General features: G+C 44.7%; 1 protein-coding gene across 1 annotated transcript in view; it reads left to right on the top strand.

The window, feature by feature from the left end:
- The window catches only part of LOC126262610 (ADAMTS-like protein 4), a 775,764-nt gene that overhangs the window by 665,808 nt on the left and 85,754 nt on the right, over positions 1 to 24,202 (top strand). The window contains exons 5-7 of the mRNA XM_049959365.1: positions 3,528 to 3,594; positions 20,568 to 20,707; positions 23,054 to 23,183. Of these exons, the coding sequence (XP_049815322.1) occupies positions 3,528 to 3,594; positions 20,568 to 20,707; positions 23,054 to 23,183 (337 nt within the window). The remainder of the gene's footprint in view (positions 1 to 3,527; positions 3,595 to 20,567; positions 20,708 to 23,053; positions 23,184 to 24,202) is intronic.

The raw sequence follows: 24,202 nt of genomic DNA, 5'->3' as shown, positions 1-24,202 counted from the left end.
GTGTTGTTCGGTGGGTCTGGATAGTGAGTACACGGATATAAGTCTCACACGTGCAAAAGTTGTCCCTTTGCTGACCCGTAAAACTAATTGCTGTCACTCCCACAAGTCCGCTCAATAAAGCTCTGCGACTGTAAATGCAATCTCTTCCTGACGTTAATGGCTCTCCACTGTCTTCGAAACACCCGCACTTAAAATGTTCACTTCGCATTTTATGGAGCCTTCGAGACGGAGTAATTCGGGATGACTTCATTTTCGTAAAGTGGTTTTAGCCTCCGCCAAATTTGTTGCGAGGAGAAAAAAAAGTTTTCGGAAATCCATTTGCAGCCCACAGTAAATTCCCATCAGAATGAGCAGCATATGCTGGACCAATAGAGCCCTTCAATAACATCTGTTACCCTGCTGTTACTAGCTGCATACCGATATACGTTACATCTTCGTCGACGAAATCCTGTCAATATCGTATGAGAGTAGACCGATGATTGTGATAAAAACATTTCAAAGAGTAGGCGCTTCATCTTTGAAAGGATCAGCTGTACTTTGTTGAGGTTGCATTCGAAATTTTGAAAGTGAAAGCTACTTCCTGAAACTTGTATTTATGATAATGTTTGTAAATTACTGCCCTGAATTGTACTGAAATTAATCTTTTCTTACAGGGAAATCATTTAAATTTATATAATTTAGACCTTAATGTGACCTGAACTCGGCACGTAACTTATTTTTTGAAAACAATTTAACTAGAACTTACATATAGAATGATATCCTGAAACTGATAACCTTTTGTGTTGGGCTTGAGATTATGGGCAAAAGATTTTGCCTGTGCTCTGACGATCCTGCATCTCGCAGACTTGTCAGACGACAAACTCTTGTACATTGCAAGAAAACACTCGTGTCTCTGTGAGCGCTCTGTACACAACTGAGTCTATTAAAAAATAAATAAATAAAATATAAAAAAAGTGAGATTTCGACTATGAGAAACACAAGGTAAAATTTCGTATCGGGTTAAACAGATAGCTCAACGGTCTGTTGTAAATTAATAAATTGTTAGCTAAATTACAAAAAATTGGGGAGTCCAATTACTGAGACTGTTGACATGCACGCGGCCAAATACAGAAGCCATACACAATGCGTGACCATGCGTTACTGACAGTACAAACCTCACATACTCATACATTAATTATTATTACAAAAGGTACTGAGAAAACACTTTACGGGAGAGTACAAGAGGCTACAAAGAAAGAGTGTGCGAAGTAAGAACATCCATGTGGCCCGAACATGCGCCGGATTAGTAGTTGGCTGTTATAGTTCCGCAACTTAGCCCCACGGGCTCACTTTAAAGCCGTTTACAGCAAGCCTACAACGATACTAAGCTCGTATTGTTAAAAAAATTCAGCATTCTCTCACTCCTATTAAATAAGAGGTAAGCTGAATGTCTTCCGCAGTACGTACAAGTATAATGAATGTTTTCGTTATCAACTGTACAGCTCACCACATGGTTCATCTGACGCGACCCTAACCATAACATTTCAGATATGATTAGTGTACGCAAATACGAATATGGTGCTTCAAACATATACTTGGGGTGAAATTTGGACATTCGATCTACGAGGTGTTTTACAGTTTCCATTACAGGTATCTAGTCGTTGTAGACAAAGTTAAATCATAACGAAGGTCCAGAAACGCACTGTTCGGATATAAAATAAGTTTGAAGACGTTTTAGAGCCTCCCACTTCACGGTACGGTACGCAGTGGTAGACGCGAAGAACGCATCTACCGAGAACGTTTTCCGGATCCCTTTAAATAAAATACCATTTTCGTCTGACTATTTTAGATTTCTGAAAAGCATTGGACACCGTACCTCACTGCAGACTGTTAACGAAGGAACGAGCATACGAAATAGGTTCCCAGGTATGTAAGCGGATGAAAGAGTTCTTAAGTAATAGAACCCAGCACGTTATCCTTGTTCATCAGAGACAAGGGTATCGTCAGGAGTTCCCCAGGGAAGTGTGATAGGGCGGGTATTATTTTCCATATGTGTAAATGATCTGGCGGACAGGGTGGCCAGCAATCTGCGGTATTAGCTGATGCTGCGGTGTATGGGAAGGTGTCGAGTTCATTTATTTATTCGTATGGCTATGGCCTCTCGTCGGGCAGACCGTTCACTGGGTGCCGGTCTTTCAATTTGACGCCACTTCGGTGACCTGCAGTCGATGATGATGATAGGATGATGATGAGGACAGCACAACATCCAGTCCTGGGCGGAGAAAATTCCCCGACCCAGCCGGGAATAGAATCCGGGCCCAGAGGATTGACAATCCGTCACGCTGACCTTTTTACATTTTGTTCGTTATGGTTCGTTGTATGTAGTCGTAGCGGACGTCACATGACGTCCGTCGAAACTCGTTGTTGATCTTTTCACTCAGGTTTTTTTAAATTTTTTTTTACACACACACACACTGAGCTACCGTGCCGAAGCCATTCAGCTACCGGGGGCGGACTCGAAGATGAGTGACTGTAGGAGGATACAAAACGACGTAGACAAAATTTCTAGTTGGTGTGATGGCTGTTAGCTGGCTCTAAGTGTTGAAAGGTGTAACATAATGCGGATGAAAATGAAAAAAAAAGTGTAATGTTCGAATACAGCACTGCGGTACGCTGCTTGACACCGCCATGTCGTTTAAATATTTGGGCGTGGCGCTGCAAAGTGATATGAAAAGGAACGAGCATGTGAGGATTGTGGCAGGGAGGGCGAATGGTCGACTCCGGTTTATTAGGAGAATTTTGAGAAAGTGTGGTTCATCTGTAAAGGAGACCGCATGTAGGACGATGGTTCGACCTGTTCTTGAGTACTGCTCGAGTATCTGGGATCAGCAGCAGGTCGGGTTAAAGGAAGACACGGAAGCAACTTCCGGATATCGGTTCCATATCAAGATTTTATCTACAAAGTCCCCTCCACAGCCTCTAGAAGCCTGTAAGACGGATTGTGAAACACGCTGTATATGTGTGTAAATTAGTATATTAACTCTTGTCACTTTGCCACCATCCAAGACTTTCACTTACGTCCCGTTAGTCAACATTGTATAACTGTAGCTTAATTTAATCACTTGATGATTGGCGTACGTCCGAAACCGGTAGTGTTTGAAATAAATCGTCTGCAGTTGGTAGCGGATTTTCTTGAACGTTACCTTATAAGCGTACAGTCACGAAGTCAAACAGGAAATATTATGGATAAAATTGACTTAATGTAACCACTTTTTACTTACTCAAAATTGGTATTATAATTCTAGTTCATATATCTTTTTCCATATTTGTCCCTTTTCACTCTCCAGATTGTAACTGCCACTTCGTAACGCTCGTTCAGAAAAACACATCATGCGGTATTCATAGTGATCAGACGAATGCGTTTTTGTACGGATGAACACATATGAAGCAGTCACGACTTTCGTTGAGCTCTTACTGTTTCGAACAAACTCCACCCAACTTGTCTTTCAGACGGCTCTGACTAAAGAATTCGCCTTTCTTGTTCACAGGTATCAACCCCCGACCAAACGACAAACACCTGAAGGACGGTTCACCTCTGAACGGACTGGACAAGAGGTAAGTAGCGCTGTAACCGTTCCAAGATACTACTTCAGGCGGGTGTAAAAATAAATGTGCGCAACGGAAAATAATAAATGCTAAAATGATGATTTGGCCCTGTCTGACTACCCCCTGAAGCAGATCTTAGGATCTCACAATGCTCTTTTTTTACATATAAATTACAATCTAAACATAAACGAATGATGAACGCAACTAATACTACTAAATCATAAATGTTGTCATTCAATATATATTTATTATAGATTCAAATCAACCCTTTAAGTACAATTGTCTAAATTTCCTAACTAAAAATTATTAATCAGTTGCCCAACTCTGCTCCTTATTATGACTGCACGGTCTAATATCACTAACGCGAAAGGACAGACATCATCTACGTACCAAACACTAGAAGAGACTACTTTTAAAGATGATCTGTGGTAGTGTGGAACCTCAGTGGAAATAAACTAACGTGATCACAGCTGTTTAGCTTTATAGCCCTAATAAGTCGAAGCAGTTTGCGATATCACCGTATGTACTGCGTCTGGTGCGTCGAAGTGATGGTTCTCGTACTGTTCTGCGACGATGGAAGAACTCCAGCCACAAATAAACTCTTTCAAACACTAGGACGGCAAAAGGCGCTCCTCTGACTTATATACTCTAACACTGTCTTCTCCTCTCTCTGTTCTACAGACGAGAAATGCGAACTCCCAGCCACAAGGCTGGAGTTCAGATGACGTCTCAACGTAAGTATAGGCAGAAGAAGTGCTCTCAATCACTGAACGCTTCATACTCAACGGTGACTTCCAACCCAGAGGTGAAGTCCAGAATCGTATAGGTTCGCAACAGTACACTGCCTAACTCTTCTAACTATAAACTCTCCTGAGAACAAAGACAGCAAGTCCGTCTGTACCAACAAAGCTGATACCGAGCGACCGTCACACACGGGCACTCACAATGGAAGACAACATCTCTCCACTGCTGGCTTCCCAGCAAGGCTCGGCTCCCCACCCTCGTAATTTCGAAAACGAACTATATTCCCGAAACCACGGAATATTCTCTCTCTCGACAGATTCTTCCGAACGCCGACCAATGATATTTTAGTCTTTTGTCGCCAGCGCGGAAAGTTTGCGAGGAAAAACCTATACTCGTACGATAGTTCGCTTCTGAGTAAAAATCCTTGGAAATAACCCAGCCTGCGTGGTTTCCGAGGTGCTGCTTCTTCGTTCCTTTTACCTGCGTGCAAGATTTGCAGAGTTCCCGGTTATCCTTCCGGTCCCGCTACAATTGCGGCCGGCCGACAGCCTGTTGTGCTCCAGAGCTCAGGTGCCACGCCGTCCGTCTAGATACTTCCTGTGTTTGAGCAGGCCCAACACCTGTGCGGGCCTTCTACCCAGAGCTTGAGTTCTGCCTGCCGTTTCATCTCCACTGGCATTCCAACCTCTACTAGTATAGGCAATCATTCGTTACGCCGTTCTGTTAATAAAGACACTGCGTCAACTTTCATGCAATAAGCGTTAACAATTATTTACAAGGCGTTCAAATGGCTCTGAGCACTATGGGTTCAAATGGCTCTGAGCACTATGGGACTTAACTGCTGTGGTCATCAGTCCCCTAGAACTTAGAACTACTTAAACCTAACTAACCTAAGAACATCACACACATCCATGCCCGAGGCAGGATTCGAATCTGCGGTCGTAGCAGTCGCGCGGTTCCGGACTGAGCGCCTAGAACCGCTAGACCACCGCGGCCGGCGAGCACTATGGGACTTAACATCTGAGGTCATCAGTCCCCTAGAATTTAGAACTACTTAAACCTAACTGACCTAAGGACATCACACACATCCATGCCCGAGGGAGGATTCGAACCTGCGGCCGTAGCGGTCGCGCGGTTCCAGACTGAAGCGCCTAGAACCGCTCGGCCACACCGGCCGGCTACAAGGCGTTCGTGACGATGTCAGTCTCCTTTAAATATTCATATATACGATGTACAACCTATCAAATGATACCTAATTCTGGTTGTAGTTCACGGCAAAGTATGTGGATGAGTGCTTGGAGTCCGCATCTCGTGGTTGTGCGGTAGCGTTCTCGCTTCCCACGCCCGGGTTCCCGGGTTCGATTCCCGGCGGGGTCAGGGATTTTCTCTGCCTCGTGATGACTGGGTGTTGTGTGTTGTCGTTAGATTAGTTAGGTTTAAGTAGTTCCAAGTTGCCGGCCACGGTGGTCTCGCGGTTCTAGGCGCGCAGTCAGGAACCGTGCGACTGCTACGGTCGCAGGTTCGAATCCTGCCTCGGGCATGGATGTGTGTCATGTCCTTAGGTTAGTTAGGTTTAAGTAGTTCTAAGTTCTAGGGGACTGATGACCACAGCAGTTGAGTCCCATAGTGCTCAGAGCCATTTGAACCAAGTTCCAAGTTCTAGGGGACTGATGACCATAGCTGTTAAGTCCCATAGTGCTCAGAGCCATTTGAACCATTTTTGAGTGCTTGTAAAGTGCGAAATTATAGCCACCTTACAACGTCACAGAAAACGCCGTTCAGCGTGTGTGTGTGTTCTGTTCTGCGAGGCGCTGGGACAGGCTCGCGCTGGTGTTTCCGAGACGGACTGCGGACCGTGTGGGAGGAAAGGCGAGTGATGAAACAGGCGCCCGCGACGCTCCATACAGAAACGGGAATGCGCCGCCAAAACAAAGTCGTCAAAGCGTCACATTCTTCAGCCCGGTGGCGTTTACGGCCCATTTCGCTACAAACAGTTTCGGCGTGTTCTACAGTCAGCATAAACGTGGCCTCCAACACACTGCCCGTTGTTTAACACGGCTCAGGTGGTTCGCCGCTGCAACCTCTGTCACGCGCTCTGCCGGTCATTCCTCAGTCTACTTCGGAGTATTCTGGGAAAATCCGTCCGCTGCGAAGGCGAATGCGTTCTCAGAGTCCAGGGAACGAGGTGTCGCATTGGTTGAAACTCTGGACTCGCATTCTGGGTGAACGCTCTTCGAAATCCCGTCACCACAAAGACTATAGTTAATTGAAGCGCGCTTGGTAGGCTTAAATCTAATCGAAATGTTTTGAATAGGTCTCACACGATGATTTACGACGTTCCAGGCGTATTATCCGTGTGATGCACTAGATTCCGGCGGGGAGTTTTCTGTGGGGTGCTTCAGTCATTTATGCGTGAGCAACAATGCTGTGGCCGGCCGTGGTGGCCGGGCGGTTCTAGACGCTACAGTCTGGAACCGCGCGACCGCTACGGTCGCAGGTTCGAATCCTGCCTCGGGCATGGATGTGTGTGATGTCCGCTGTTAGTTAGGTTTAAGTAGTTCTAAGTTCTAGGCGACTGATGACCTCAGAAGTTAAGTCGCATAATGCTCAGAGCCATTTGAACCATTTTGAACAATGCTGTGGCAGTGGTACCACAAGGGCCTGCTCTGCGTACGGTATTGTACATGCATTACACTAATGGTTTGGTTTACTTTCCTGTCGGGAAACGACACGGTCGTGTTTAAAAACATTTGAGACCTTAACTTTACAGGTAGAAAATTCTAAGAACATCTAGGCATATCTAGATACTTGTTGAAAACAATTCGAATCAAAATTACTCCTCTAAAAGTACTACAACTATCTTCGTTTCCAAATCTTCTCGTCCCCCTTTCCCCCAGCAACTGTTCATCGCGGACACAGCTTAGAATGTAGCCAGTCTGTGATTTGTTTAGGCTTTCCGAGATAAAGCAGTTCAGCTTCTCTCAAGCACTGTGCAGTTTGTGAAAACTTCTACCTGACGTATTAAACCCTTAACGGTGATCAATTATCCGAAAAATTTAAGTTGCCTTCTATAGGCAAATAATTATGAACACTCTGCTCAATGGATACAAGAAGTGGTCCATGGCAGCACACTCATGTATATTAAAGGTGTGCGCCACAGCCGAAGCCGTTCGAGACACCCCAACAGGTGCGTAATGTATGTTTTAGTCGAGTCTCACATCTGTGATTTTATTCAACCCAAATGTTTCTGAAATTACCTCCCCTTCCCCCATGACTTTCTTCCCTCGTTAGCTACACCTTAAGACAACTGTTAAGATACAAAAAATGGTTCAAATGGCTCTGAGCACTGTGGGACTTAACATCTGAGGTCATCAGTCCCCTAGAACTTAGAACTACTTAAACCTAACTAACCTAAGGACATCACACACATCCATGCCCGAGGCAGGATTCGAACCTGCGACCGAAGCAGTCGCGCGGTTCCGGACTGAGGCGCCTAGAACCGCTCGGCCATCGCGGCCGGCTGTTACGATACAGGACACACTTTGACATTCATCAGTAATTTCAGAATGTAACATTCTACATTCACATATCGCATAGCTACACTAACAAACAGACATAAGTTCGTAGGTTTTTTCAGGTTGAGTCAGTTTTCGTAAAATTGTTCAGAGTTTCAAACTACATCGTATCGCAAATCATTGAACCGTCATCACAAAGTACTGTCGTGTCAAAGCACCCTTAACTCTCAACATTATAAGCTGATCACTTTACACACCGACACCATAATCAGAACCACAGTGCAGCAGCCCCATGTTCATGAGAGAAAGTACGTTCAACCAGAGAATCGAAACTGTATCACTCTGCCTAGTCATGCGTGCCGGATGATTTCCCACGCATGCGATGCTTGCGGTACCCTCTAGGGGTGACTCATAGTACACGGACTTAGCCACTACTTTATTGTAAAAGTACACTATTTGCTTACTTTCTTGTGATAAGAGGTGGTAGCTGAAAGTTCCCGAAATTTATTAATCAAAATTATTACGTTTATGTTAATCTTTTTCTCTACCATCACCTTCAGCGTATTCCCCTTGGGAGCAAACTCATCGACTCCGAAGTTCCTGCCACTTCTGAAAACCTGTCTGTTAAATTGTTTCTTGCCGGCCGGAGTGGCCGCGGTTCTAGACGCTACAGTCTGGCACCGCGTGACCGCTACGGTCGCAGGTTCGAATCCTGCCTCGGGCATGGATGTGTGTGATGTCCTTAGGTTAGTTAGGTTTAAGTAGTTCTAAGTTCTAGGGGATTGATGACCTCAGAAGTTAAGTCCCATAGTGCTCAGAGCCATTTAAATTGTTTCTTACCCTCTGTAGGCAGTTCCGCTTGAATCTCCATTGCATCAAACATTTGCACTATCAACTTGATGTCATTTAGGGGAAGAGGAAGAAATCTCACGGAGCTAAGCATGTCGAATACAGCAGATGGGGGAACCATTGTCATCTTTTTAAACTCGTAGTATAAAATTTCCATGTAATGTTGGCTGTTTACGGTCGTCCAACGTCATAGTGGCGTATTAAACCACTCATGACCCGCTACTGTGAGCGTTTCCTCCCAATATCGTCCCTCAAAAGTCTTAGAACATCGCGATAAAACGAATCTTTGCTGGCCAGCTGACTAGAAGCGACGAACTCTCAATGAAAAATCTCATGAATTAAAAAAAAATTCAGAAGGGCTTGCTATCACTTGTCGACCTCTATTTGGTCGAAGTGAAAGGATAGTCTTCCGTTGCGACGATTATTATTTAGTTTCAGGATCTCATGCATAACCTCAAGTTACGACATTAGTGACAAACTTAAAAAGAAAGTTCTGATCTTCTTCAATTCGTCAGTTAAGTTCCCTAAAGACTTGCACTCGGTTCTGATCGTCTTGAATCAGTCGTGGCTGAAACTTCGCCACAACGCGTGTCAAAAAAATGGTTCAAATGGCTGTGAGCACTGTGCGACTCAACTTCTGAGGTAATCAGTCGCCTATAACTTAGAACTAATTAAACCTAACTAACCTAAGGACATCACACACATACATGCCCGAGGCAGGATTCGAACCTGCGACCGTAGCGGTCGCTCGGCTCCAGACGGCCACTCCGGCGGCAACGCGTGTCACTTCGACTCCACTGACAGAGAACATTCACAGGTGGCCTATCATATTCCCACGGTGTTTCATAGGTCTTGGTTTGACTGCCTATGATCTAGCGGAAACTGTTCCCTCACTTTCTGACCATTTCCTGGTGTGATGCCAGTTGACACCCGATAGGAATGGTCATCATCAGACGACGTTCGCCTCACTTTCGGAAGGCTTCTAGAGGTTGTAAGTCGTTGTTTGGCCCAAAACATTCCTCCAAAAGCTTTCTTCAACATTTTATACCTTCTTGCATCGGTTTTCCAAGTTTCAAAACAAAAATTTATACAGACACTCTGCTCTTTCAAGTCGGCCATGGCAAAAGCGCAAACGTACGGAAGTATAATGTAAATATGCTGACAACTAAAGAAACAGCTCACACCCAAGTGCCACAGTTACTCAAAAAAGATGTATGGAGAGACATCTCGTGGCATTTGGAAACCACCTCACCACCTCGTATTTTAGCTGCTCGAACGGTCCGACTTCATTTAACCAACAAAGCTTATTTGTTGTCCTTATATCGCTAATGAAACTCGTCCATAGATGGCTCTGAGCACTATGGGACTCAACTGCTGTGGTCATAAGTCCCCTAGAACTTAGAACTACTTAAACCTAACTAACCTAAGGACATCACACACATCCATGCCCGAGGCAGGATTCGAACCTGCGACCGTAGCGGTCGTGCGGTTCCAGACTGTAGCGCCTTTAACCGCTCGGCCACTCCGGCCGGCTCGTCCATAGAGGAGTAGCTGATAAAACTTCCCCTTGATGTACCACACTAAATAAAGAAGGACTGTTAATCACGGCCGGCCGGGGTGGCCGAGCGGTTCTAGGCGCTACAGTCTGGAACCGCGGGACCGCTATGGTCACAGGTTCGAATCCTGCCTCGGGCATGGATGTGTGTGATATCCTTAGGCTAGTTAGGTTTAAGTAGTTCTAAGTTCTAGGAGACTGATGACCTCAGAAGCTAAGTCCCAAAGTGCTCAGAGCCATTTGAACCATTTGAAAATCACGAAGTTCCTTAAAATCGTATAATAATATATGATTAACAGAAGCTATACCTGTATCATTAGATTTTAAAGCTACCTAAAGATCTAAAGCTGTCCTTAACTATAAGATTAGATAGAACAAATCGGTATTTTACTAAACTTGGCGTGTAGGAGAAGGTATCCCTTTGCCTTCCTGTAATCTTTGATTTATCCAGCTAATGACCACAAGGAGACCAACAGTTTAATGTGAATTCCGGCTCCTTAGTGCATCTATAGATATGCACATTAAAATAAAACTGAACAATGATTTAAGACAGATAACAGCAATGGGATGACCGACCTTCGAAAGAGGTGTTTTACGTACTGTGACACGAAACTCGTATGTCACTGAATGATGTTTGATTTTTTGTTTTTTGCTCATTTCTTGGTTATTTTTGAGAAGAGTACAAGGCTTCAAATTATGTTGTTAAAAACGAGTTGGCTCAGGTGTCTGTCTCGTGATCTGGCTTGACCATAGTAGTTCAGTCACAGAGGGTCTAGAGAAGGCAAGTGGGTACTCAGGGCACTGCAATTCGCGGAAGCAGTCGCAGTAAACCCTTACTCCACATTTTGGATGCAGATGCGCTTTTCTGCTATGAAGACAGCTGCAAGTCCCTGAGGTATAATTGTGCGTGACAGTTTCACCTCCCTGTACACAGATCTAAGAATGGGTCGCAGCAGCACCGATTTCGTTGCCTTTCGCTCCAAATCTTGTTATACGAACATTTGAGTCTTGCCCGAAACTGTGGTTAAACACGGAGGTCCCGACTAATGAGTGGAACATGTCTCGCAGCCGATACCAAACACTAGCATGTTAAGATGCATTCTTAAAGCCAAAAATAGGAAATTTCTGCGAACTTCCACTGTATTTACGTAAATAAACCGAACGCAACCACCTAATTTTCAAAATCCTTCTGCAGCACCACACCTCAAATGCTTAAATTCTCTTCTGTTCCGGTTTTCCCATAGTCCATGACTATCGAGCATACAACGCTGTGCTCCAAAGTACATTCTCAGAAATTTCTTCCTCAGAGTGAAGTCTATGTTTGATACTAGTAGACTTCTTTTGGCCAGGAATCTCACTTTTTCCTGTGCTAATTTGCTTTTTATGTCTCTTTGCTTCGTCTGTAATGTATTATTTTGCTTACAAGGTAGCATAATTTCTTAAATTCATCCACTTTGTGATCACCAACTTTGATCATAAGTTTTTCGTTAATCTTATTTCTATAATTCCTCGTTACTGTCGTTTTTCTTCGATTTACTCTCACTTCACTCTCTTTTCTCACTAGATTATTCATTCCATTCATCAGACCCTGTAATTCTTTCTCGCTTTCATTGAGAATAGCATTGTAATGAGAGAATCTGATCAATATATCCTTTCACCCCGATTTGTAAGTCCACTCTTGATCTCTTCTTTAATTACCGTCAGTTCTTTTTCGACGGTTAGATTGAACAGTAGAGGTGAAAGACCATCTTACCCTTCTTAATCTGAGCTTTCCTTCTTTATCTTCCAATCTCATTGTTCGCCCTTGGTTCTTGGACAAACACTACTCGTCTTTTCCTACATCTTACTCCAATTTGTGGCAGAATTTCGAACATCTTGCGCTATTTTAGTTTGTCTAACGCTTTCTTTACGTCGACAGAACTTATGAACGTCTCTAGGTATTTCTTAAGTCTTCCTTTCATTATCAAGTGTAACCTTCCCGAAAGCCAAACTGATTGTTACCTAACAAACCCTCAATTTTCTTTTTTATTTTTGTGTTTATTATTTCTGTTAGCAACTTGGATGCATGACTTGTTTAGTTGATTGTATGATACTTCTCGCACGTATCTGCTCTTCTCAACTTTAGGATTGTGTGGATGATATTTTTCGAAAAGTCTGGTGGTATGGTAGTCTCGCAGATTTTACACATCATAAGTACCTCTGGGGTTTCAGAAAACGACTGAACGAAAAATTAACACATACAGACCATTGACGCATATCAGCTGATAGAGCATCTCTCCAAATTTTTAACTCCCATTATTGGTGCATAGTGGCCACCGTCTGTGATGTCGTAAATGTCAGCACATGCGTTCAGCCATTAAAGTCTCTGATACGAATCGCCTGGAAAGGCAAGACAGCAGCCTGCTTTTGATGCCTTGTCAATGGGTTCCGTATGTGCAGTCGCGAAATAATTCGATGGAACAATACGGATGATTTGTTTGTTCTGAAACACATCCCTCTAGCCACTGTGCCTCAGCCCCCAGGGGGCTCACCAAAAAATGGCTCTGAGCACTATGGGACTCAACTGCTGTGGTTATCAGTCCCCTAGAACTTAGAACTACTTAAACCTAACTAACCTAAGGACATCACACACATCCATGCCCGAGGCAGGATTCGAACCTGCGACCGTAGCAGTCGCACGGTTCCGGACTGCGCGCCTAGAACCGCGAGACCACCGCGGCCGGCGGTGGCTCACCACTCTTTGGTGAGTTCGTGCTTGGCTATCAAGGGGCCGCTGCCTTTGCAGCACCTTTTCCCTTCCGTGCTGCATGTCTATCCTCCTACTATTCTTTTTCCCCTCCCTTGGGGAACATGTCTGGGATATTTTTGGGAATGTGCTCCAAATTTTCAGTAGCCTGACGTCACAACTGTCCCTTCACTGTATTTCTTCGTTTGATGCTCCTCTTTGTTTCTTCTTCCTCCCTGTGCGCTCCTGAAGGCCAGCCCATGCGTATGACGCCTAAAAGATGACTGAGTAACGCGTAATACCAAGCCTTGGGTCGACAGGTAGGGTTCGCACCAGCCCCTGGTACAGGCCAGTCCCAGGGAGGGGTGACTGCCTGGGCTGTTACCTTCCCATTGCCAACTGGTACCTCTGCAGGAGTTTGTCAGGTGTGACCTGAGGTATGAACAATCGCCTAAGGCGGGTCAGTCCCCTCTGAGGAGGCCCCCAGTTGGAAGGAGAGTGCCTTCAGAGACGCTGCCAATCAAGGGGGATTTTCTCGCAATGAGCCAGTCACCAACTCAGTCTACGTCTACTAAACGCAAATGGAATGAAGCTAAAGATTCCAAGAAGACTCTCCCACCTGCACCTCAGTTGCTCATGGTTTCATGTACCAAAGAAGGTCAGTTCTTTGGTGTGGTTAATCCATTTATTATTCATAAATATGTCGATGCAGTTGCCAGCCCCGTGAAATCCTCCTCTCGTTTACGCAATGGCACATTGCTTTTGGAGGCTAATTGTGATTCTCGGGCACAACAACTGCCTGCAGCTTCGCTCCTCCATAGCCATCCTATTAGTGTCGAGGCCCATCGAAAACTGAATTCTTCATGTGGTGGTACTTACAACAGGCTGCTCAACAGTCTGACTGAGGGAGAAATTTAAATTTACCTCATTGGTCAGGGCACCACTGCAGTCTATTTGGTGATGAAAAAGTTTCATTCATCCTTTGTGCCTACACAAACGCTTTTTTCACGTTTTATATAGTGTTTCCGTCAAAGATCAAAGCTGGCTCTGAAGTTATCATGGTCTGACTGTACTTTCTAAACCCAATGTCCTGCTACCAGTGTCAACATTACAACCACACTCGAATGTTCTGTTGAAATCCGGCCAAAATGTGTTACTTTGGCAGGGATGCTCACAAGGGCGATTGTCCACCCCCTCCCCGCTGTATCAACTGCAATGGTGACCATGCAGCCTCATCCCGAGAATATCGCATGCTGCTGATGAGTGGGCCGTCCAGGAGATCTGGGTGAAGGAAAAAGTGCCTTACCCCGTCACTCGCAAATTGTTGGCTGGCTGAGAGCCCTGTATTTTACCATCTGGAAGTTACAGTACCATTCTCGCTACACCTCGTCCCATGAAGGACATGGCCACACGGACTTGCGACCTCAAATCAGCACCGCATTTGTAAAATTTCCCACTGTCACGGTAGCATCCCCGTCTACTTCTCCTCCAGTTCTGCAACAAACCACCAAATTTTCTCCTCCGGCTGCGAAATCACCTGCTACAAAACCGGCAGGCCGGAAAGAACAGATGAAATATTCCTGCAAATACTTTTTACCTCCCTTCATCCAAAAAACCACCTGAGTCTTCATATGCCAACTGCAAAAGCTCCAAGAAAACATACAAAGGCAAATGGTCTTCTCTTTCTTGACTCGGAGATCCTCATCGATGGTGTCGCCACGTGATACCCTCACCTGGCTGACCTCCGTTTCGCCAGTGCTCACCACCAACTGCTTCTGTGCCCTGGAATCCACTGGGCAACCCAATGGGAATGCTGACACCCCTGTAGATCTCATGAAGCAGGATCCTCCGGCCTCTGCGCCCTGTAGCAGTGAGTATTCGAAGGCTGGCACTCAGCAGCCATTGAGGTGACAACTCCTAATTTTTTCCCTCCTCCTCTTTCCCCATCATGACTCTCCTCCAATGGAACGTTTGCAGCGTTAGCTCCAACAAGGGGAAATCACAGCTGATCTTGGAATCACAGAGTCCACTTGTTTCCTTCCTCCAGGAAACAAAATCGCGTCCTCCACTTTGACGTCCCACATTTCTTTCCAGTCTGCTTTGACCTTTTCCCCTGATGATGGTATTCCATCTCATAGAGAGGTCATGCTACTCATCTCGGATGATGTTCGCAGTCAAACCGTCTCACTGATCACCCAGTTGCAGTCTCTTGCAATCCGCTTTTTCCTTCCTCACTTCACCTATTCTCTTCGTATCATCTACATTCCTCTGTCATTTGGTGTCACCAGGGTGGATTTCCTGCAGATTATTGGGCAACTCCCTCACCTCTTTTTGCTGGTTGGTGGTTTCAATGTGCACCATTCCCTTTGGGGCTCTTTGTGAACCTGTCCAAGAGATGCCGTCTAGGTTGATTTTCTCAATCAACTCAACCTTATCTGCCTTAACACTGGAGCGCCCACGTTCCCTTCAGACTCCACATGCACCTATTCCAATTTGGACCTCTCATTCTGCACTGCCCAGCTTGCCCGTCATCTCGAGTGGTCCCTTCTCTCTGACACATACTCGTGTGACCATTTACCGTGTGCTATGTGTTCGCTGACGCCTACCCCACCTACATGTAAACCAAATTGGCAGATTTCAAAGGCCGACTGAAGGCTTCACTCCTCCCTGGCGACCTTTGATGAACAACATTTCCCCAGTTGCGATGACCCAGTAGAATATTTTACAAACGTTATGGTTACCGCCGCAGAACTTTCCATTCCTCACACTTCACCTTTACCGCGCCGTGTTCCGGTCCCTTGGGAGACAGAGGCATGCCGCGACACAATTCGCGCACGAAGACGTGCTCTCCACGTTTCTTACCGTGATCCTACGATGGATAAATGCATTCCTTATAAGCAGTTGCGTGCGCAGTGTCGTCGCAGTCTTCGGGATGGCAAAAAAGCTAGCTGGATTTCTAATTCTTTTAACAGTTCCACTCCCTCTTCAGTCGTGTGGGCCAACCTCCAACTACTCTCTGGCACCAAGGTCCCTTCCCCAATTTCCGGCCTGACCATAGCAGATGATGTCAATGTGGATCCCACTGCTATCTCCAACACCTTGGGCTGCTACTTTACGGAATTTCGAGCTCCACCCACTATCACCCTACCTTCCTCCATCGGAAACAAGTGGAGGAGGTTCAGGTGATATCCTTCTCCTGTCAAAATCGTGAATGCTACAATACCACCTTTACTATGTGGGAGCTAGATCATGCTCTCACTTCATCCCAGTCTTCTACCTCATAGCAGGACGATGTTCACAGTCAGATGTTGCAGCACCTTTCTATTGTGGGAAAGCAATTTCTCTGTCATTCATACAATCGCATCTGGGCAGAATAGTTTCCCAAGCGCTGGCGTGAAGCCACTGTCGTACCCACATCTACTCCAGATAACGACAAACACCTTCCTTCTAGCTACCGCCCAATTTCTCTCACCAGCTGTTTTTGCAAGGTCATGGAATGTATGATTCATGCCTGGCTGATGTGTGGCTCGAGTCTCGCAATTTACTAGTCACTGCACTGTGTGGATTTGGGAAGCGCCATTCTGCAGTTGACCATCTCGTCACTCTGTCAACCCATGTCATCGACGGTTTTCTGCGGAAATACCAGACTGTGGCCGTGTTTTTTGTTTTGGAGATAGCCTACACCTGCTGGGTGACTGATGTCCTCTGTAGTCTATAAACATGGGGCCTCCGACGCTGCCTGCCCTGTTTCCTTCAGGAATTTTTAGAAGACAGAGTTTTCTAAATATGTGTAGGTTCTGCTTTGTCGGACACCTTTAATCAGGAAAACGGGCGCCTCAGCGCTCTGTCCAGAGCGTCGTCCTCTTTGCTATCGCCATTAACCCTATTATGGCCTGTCTTCCACAGGGCATCTCCCTTTTCGTTGACAATTTTGCAGTATGTCGCAGTTCTCCAAGGACTTGTCTCTTTGAGCGACGTCTTCATCGACGACTCGATCGCCTTTACTCGTGGAATATCGACTATGGCTTTCGCTTTTCCACTAACAAAACCGTTTGTATAAACTTCTGGCGGGGCATTGGGTTTCCTCCATCGTCTTTACATCTTGGGCTTGTTGCTGTTCCGTTCACTGAAACTATGAAATTCCTGAAGCTCATGCTCGATAAGAAATTTTCTTGGTCCTCACACGTGTCTTACCTGCCGGCCCGCTATATTCATTGGCCTACGTGTTCTCAGGGGTACTTCCTGTGGAGAGGATCGGACCACCCTCTTCCGTTTCTACTGATCCCTTGTCCGTTCTATGCTAGACTATGGGTGTTTCGTTTATTCATCTGCACGTCCGCCCACCTTACCCCGTCTAGATACAATCCACCATCGCGGCATCCGTTTGGCCACTGGAGCCTTTTACAGTAGCCCAATTTAGAGTCTGTATGCAGAAGGTGCCGAACTGCTGTTGTTACACTGACGTGATGTTCTCCTCAGCGGATACCCATGCTATTCGTCTGCCATGCCCAGCCACCCATCCTATGCCTCCTTCTTCGGTGACTCCTTTGACCTTTTTTCTGCTATTGCTCCTGCAGCTTAACTTTACGCTACCTGCCACTTTCCCGATGGGTCTGAACCTTTCAGCACCCTGGCTTCGTGCAGTGATCCGCGTTCACCTATGACTTCATTCGCTTCCTAAAGGCACTACTCCAGATTCGATCTATCACTGTAAGTTTCTCGATCTTCGTATGGAATTTAGCGGTAGTACGTTTGTGTACACTGATGGCTCTCGGACAGAAAGTGGTGTCGGGTGGACCTTCGTCTTTGGCACCGGTTGTTTTCGGTATCGGCTTCCGATACTCTGCTCAGTATTTACAGCAGAGTAGTTCGCCCTGAATCAGGCCGCGCAGTACATCCTTTACAATTGTGTCATCTGCCCTGATTCTCTCAATGACCTTCAGAGCCTCTCTGTCCTGTACAAAGTCCATCCCTTAGTGCGACGGGTCCAAGAAAGCTTCCACTTGCTCTCTCTTTAGGGAGCCAATGTGATGTTTATAAGGGACTGAAGTCACGTTGGTCTGACGGGAAACGAGGCCGCTGACGCCGCTGCCAAGGCTGCAGTCCTCCAACCTCGGCCCGCTACCTCTTCCATTCACTCCGGTGATCTCTTTGTTGCCACCTGTCAGCAGGTGATGTCACACTGGCATCGCCTCTGGTCTTCCCTTCATGGGAACAAGATTGCGGGAAATATTTCTCTCCCAGCAGCTTGGCCGACCTCCTCTCGGAGCTGTCGTCGCGAGGAGATCATTTTATCTAGGCTGCGTGTTGGGCACTGTCGTCTTAGCCATCGCCATTCGTCAAGTGGTGATCCCCCACCACTTTGTGCTCCCTGTCATCAACCTTTGGCGGTTTGGCGTTTCCTGACCGATGGCCCTTTTTTAACCACTTACGTTCTGCTGTACGTTTGCCGTCTGAGTTATCGGACGTTTTAGCGAACGAAGCGCGGATTGTTGACAGCGTTTTACTTTTTATCCGTCGTAGCAATATGGCGAAGGACATCTAACTTTTAGTTCAGAACCTGCGTTGTCCCTACGGCGTATTTTGTGGACTTTTCTCCAAGGGGAAGTCCTTGTTTTAGCCGTCTTTCTTTCCGTCGATTGGGCTTCCCATCACGCTTTTAACTCCTTTTTCGCCTTAGTGTTCTAAGGTTCTGACAGTGCGCGTATGACCTAAATAGTTTAAGCGCCCTAAAGAAAAAAAAAACGCCATGGCAACTGCTACGAACCGAAACTTGGAGAGATGCTGTATCCACTGATATGTGTCATTTTTCTGTATGCCTTGTTATTTACGCGCAGTCATATTTTGAAATCCCGAAGGTAATTATGAATAACCTTGAATGTTTGCTATGTTGGTCAGAAATGGTGCAAAACTCAAAGAGTATACGATTTGTTAGTGCTTAGCCGGCCGAAGTGGCCGAGCGGTTCCAGGCGCTGCAGTCTGGAACCGCGCGACCGCTACGGTCGCAGGCTCGAATCCTGCCTCGGGCATGGATGTGTGTGATGTCCTTAGGTTAGTTAGGTTTAAGTAGTTCTAAGTTCTAGGGGACTGATGACCTCAGCAGTTAAGTCGCATAGTGCTCAGAGCCATTTGAACCATTTGTTAGTGCTTAAATTAATGCAATAAAATTACACTAAATACTACCTTCACATATTATACGTAAGTGCAATAATGTGTTTCATAAATGTGAAAATGGGCTCCACAGTTCCTTAAGGGTTAAGTCTTCTGCGTCAACCTACAAAATTAGCGACTTTTATTATTTATTTTTTGTAAAAATTAATAAATTAATGAATGTAATTCTTTTTTCACATTATTTATTAATTCTTGGACCACATTTTCTGATTTTTTAAACAAATTCAGTCATCATTAAGCCATCAGAGTAGTTAAAGCTTCTCTGTCCACAATAAGTTGTGTCTTTGAGTTCTGCAGTCTGCAATCTTATCTGAAATAAAAAAAAGTTTTTTTTTAATCTGTAGGATATTGTGGATGAACTAATGGCAAGGTTTTTTGAAACATGACAAAATAATAAAATTGCGGACTTCTGAAACAAAGACATAGTTTTGTAGTGTTTTGGTTCAAAACAATGGTTCAGTTGGCTCTGAGCATTATGGTACTTAACTTCTGAGGTCATCAGTCCCCTAGAACTTAGAACTACTTAAACCTAACTAACCTACGGACGTCACACACTTCCATGCCCGAGGCAGAATTCGAACCTGCGACCGTAGGTGTCGCGCGGTTCCAGACTGTAGCGCCTAGAATCGCTCGGCCACTCCGGCCGGCGTGTGTTTTGGTCATATTTTTTGCAGTAACTAATGATGATGATGATGATGTCGTGTGACGAGGGCCTCCCGTCGGGTAGACCGTTCGCCTGGTGCATAAATAAAATAAAAAGTAGCCTATTAGTCCTTGCGGACACACATTGTGTTTCCAGCTGAAGGAATGGATTACGGGCACTCTAACAAAGATATATTCCTGAAATTGTCCGCAAGTAGTAGCAGGCTATTTTTTTCTATTTTAATTTATTCATTAATTACTGCAAAAAACGTGACCAATAACATACGACAAAATTACATCTTTGTTTCAAAAGTCCATCATTATATTATTTTGTCAAATTACAAAAAACTTTGCTATTACCCCATGCACAATAACCTATAGATTAAGAAACCTATTTGTTTTTTGTTTTCTGATAAGATTTGTAGACTGCAGGACTCTTAGACACACCTCATTTTGGACAGAGGAACTTTAACTCCTCGAATGGGAGGACTTAATGATGACTGAACTTGTTTAAAAAATCGGAAAACGTTATCCAAGAATCAATAAATAATGTGCAAAATATTTACGTTAATTGCTTCGTTATGTTTCCAAAAAAAATCGTAAACATCGCTTATATTATAGGGTGAATGAGGAGAAAGGACCCTTAATGCTATGGGCTTTGCACGCTTTGGTTATAATGGGCAAGCCATTTTATCCCGGAAGGACCTGTCAGCTTCTAATAATAATTAGTAGACTCGCAGCACCACCTGCCCGTGCTTTGAGCCGGCGACTGCTGTTGCAGCCCTGCGTTCCCGTACGGCACGGGCGTGCAAGCCACCGAGTCGCAGCCGGCGCCGCCGCCAGCGCGGCCCCGCGGCCGCCGCCGCAAGTTCGTCTGGCGCGTCACCGGCTTCTCCGAGTGCTCGCAGACCTGTGGTGGAGGTAAGCTAGCGTTCAGCTACTACTACCGATTACCAGTGTGACGACTAAACTGCATGCTGAGCAGCCCAAGAGACGGTTTACGCTTTGCATCTTAATTTGTGAAGCCCTTCATAACCCTCGATTGTGAACGAATACAGTCTCCACTTTCAGTGCTATTCCGAAATAGGCCCGCAGTAATACAAAACCTGGATATCCACAGTCTACTCCATCGACAAAATTCTCATTTGTTTCGCTTTTAGTTAAATTATGTACCGCGAATTTCTGTATCATCCCCACATAAAGACGCCAATCCCAGAAGAGGGAGGTCATGACTTTCTCCCATAAAAAAAAAAAAAAAACGAAAGGCTGTCTTCTTGGAGGTAGACAGAAACTGCGGAAACAAACAAAACTCCCCTCGCTGATGCATATATGCAGACTGAAACGACGAATGACAATTTGTACCAAGGTCAGGATCGCAGTCCGGGTCCCCTGCTCGATAGGCAGATGCATTAACTGTTAAGCTACTCTGGCACAATGGTTTTGTATAACTGCACAGACTGCTCTAGCATGCCTCCCTCTTCTGTCCAAATTTCCATTCCTGCTTCAGCCCACTTGGTGTACTCCTAACCTCGAACAGTGACAGGAGACCCGGGCTCGAATCCTGGCCGTCGTACAAAAATTTATTCATCGCTTCAGTCTGCATATACACATCAAACATGTTCGAGACCTGAAAAGTTCTCTGAAAGTATAAAATTTCGTTCGATCCCTTTATTTAGTTTGCTGAATGGTGTTCACAGTCGCAGTGCTTAGTGAAATACAGGTGACTGTGCGTGTACACGTCGCTTTTATATTTAGCAAATAATGGAGTCATGAAAGTAGTGAGAGCTTGTTGCTATTATATTTCTTAAATTAAATGCATGGCACAAGTTTTTGTCAGATTTTCGGACATATGCTTTTCAAAGGGACTAATATAATCTATTAATTGCAGATTTTTGCAAGTTATGATTAATCAATATGCTGTTAACCAAATTAAAAAATATATTATTATTGAAATAAAATATTTGATGTATTTTATGGTGGTTAAACAATTTATTGTCACTGTATTAAAACAATTTATTCCGCAAACAGTGCCATATACGTATATTTTGTCTTATTTTCAGTTTCTTAAGTTCATACAACTTGTTGCAATTGTACAGTACATTTTATTGTTATTATTAAAATCATGGATATCTGTGGCAAGATGAAAACGAGGGTGAGGGGGAGGAGGTGACAGAGACAGTAACAAACTGTGGGGACATGGACGGAGGGAAGAGAGATGAGGAGAAGGACAGTGATAAGGGGGGGGGGGGAGATCAAAGGAAAGAGGGGAAAGGAGGAGATGGGCAGAGAGAGGGGGGAGATGGACCAAGAGAACGGGAAGAGTAGACGGAGAGAGAGAGGGGGAAGAGGAGAAGGAAAGAGAAAGGGGAGAGGAGATGGGCGCAATATATGTGACTTACGCGTACACGATTCCATCTGAAATTAATTTCCTGTCAAGAAATACCTTAAATGAAAGCTCTGTATTTTATCTTGAAGAAAGTGGAGCTTCTTCCGATCGTCAGTGTAGCAGGAATATTGATATCCGGAGGTAGTTAGCGAAACAGCTGATTTGAAGTTCCAAATGAAAGATCTGAAGAAGACCTTCCACACTGCCTCCCATTTGGACTTTTTAAAGATATTCCAAAGTACTGGTTAACAAATACTTACCCAAACACCGACATAGCTTTGAGGATACTAAAATGGCAGTAACAGCTGCATATAGTGAACGAAGTTACTTCTCTCAAAGCAAAGAAATACAAAGTAAATTTACAATAAATCACAATTTATGGAAAGGGATAGTCACTCAACTCTTAATTACAGCCTTTTTATTTCTAATTAGTTATTTATGCGAAATTAATAACTTATGAGGAGCAAATAATTTTTTCTTTAATGTACTTCATATTAAACCCACTGTACAGTGGCTTCCACAAACAGTTATATATTTTGTCCTACTTTCAGTTCTTTTTTTAAGTTGCAGTTTTATTTATTTACTTCAGTTGTACAATTAAAATGTTATGTGCAATATTTTATTCCAATACAGTCCATTTACGTAATATATTTTTCAGTAGTGCTTCTATTTTATATTCATTGAACCTACGTAAAAGTTGTAGAATGTGTGTACAAAAATTACAAAAAGGTAGTTTTGCGGGGAGAGGGAAGGGGAAGAGGCAGCTTTGGCAGTTCTACCGGAAGCGAAGGATAGCTCGGAACTGTTCTGCCTTGCCCCCATGTAGCGACGTATGACGCATCCTGTGTCAGTGCGTGCACGCCGCACGTGTGGTGTTTCAGGCGTGCAGACGGCGGTGGTGCAGTGCGTGCGCGAGGCGACGCAGCAGGTGGTGCCCGAGAGGCGCTGCCCCGAGAAGCGGCCGCCCCCGCAGACGCGCCGCTGCCACACCAAGCAGCCCTGCCCGCCGCAGTGAGTACACCACCTAAACGCCACCACCCACTCACTCACTTGCCCGCGATTTTTATTTCATTCATCGTTTAGTGTTTGCAGTAAGAGCATAGAACACACAATTTAAAATGAAATTTAAATACGCAGTAGTAGCTCGATCCTTCAAAAATCAACGAAAAATATACCTATTCAAAAAAGCATATAAAACTTCACTTAACGCCTTCCTGAGAGACAATCTCCATTCCTTCCAAATTAATAATATAAGTGTAGACCAGATGTGCCTTGAATTCAAAGAAATAGTATCGGCAGCAATTGAGAGATTTACACCAAATAAATTAACAAACGACGGAGCTGATCCTCCTTGGTACGCTAAACAGGTTAGAACTCTGAAACAACGAAACAAATATGCCAAATCTAAACAGACTTCAATGCGAGATGCTTATAACAGTTTCCACAACGAAACTTTATCACGAAACCTGGCAGAAAATCCAAAGAGAGTCTGGTCGTATGTGAAGTATGATAGCGGCAAGAAACGATCAATACCTTCTCTGCACGATAGCAATGGAGATACTACCGAAGACAGTGCTGCCAAAGCAGAGTTACTAAACACAGCCTTCCGAAATGCCTTCACAAAAGAAAACGAAGTAAATATTCCAGAAATTGAAACGAGAACAGCTGCCAACATGAGTAACGTGGAAGTAAATATCCTCGGAGTAGTGAAGCAACTTAAATCACTTAATGAAAGTAAGTCTTCTGGTCCACACTGTATACCAATTAGGTTCTTTTCGGAGTATGCTGATGCATTAGCTCCATACTTGACAATCATATACAACCGTTCGCTCGACGAGATCCGTACCCAAAGACTGGAAAGTGGCACAGGTTACACCAATATTCAAGAAAGGTAGTAGGAGTAATCCACTAAATTGCAGGCCCACATCATTAACGTCGATATGCAGCAGGATTTTACAACATATATTGTGTTCAAACACTGTGAATTACCTCGAAGGAAACTTTTCTATTGACACACAGCCAACGTGGGT

This window comes from Schistocerca nitens, chromosome 6 (assembly GCF_023898315.1).
Source record: "Schistocerca nitens isolate TAMUIC-IGC-003100 chromosome 6, iqSchNite1.1, whole genome shotgun sequence".
Lineage (NCBI taxonomy): Eukaryota > Metazoa > Arthropoda > Insecta > Orthoptera > Acrididae > Schistocerca > Schistocerca nitens.
This window is presented reverse-complemented; position numbering and strand designations above follow the sequence as displayed.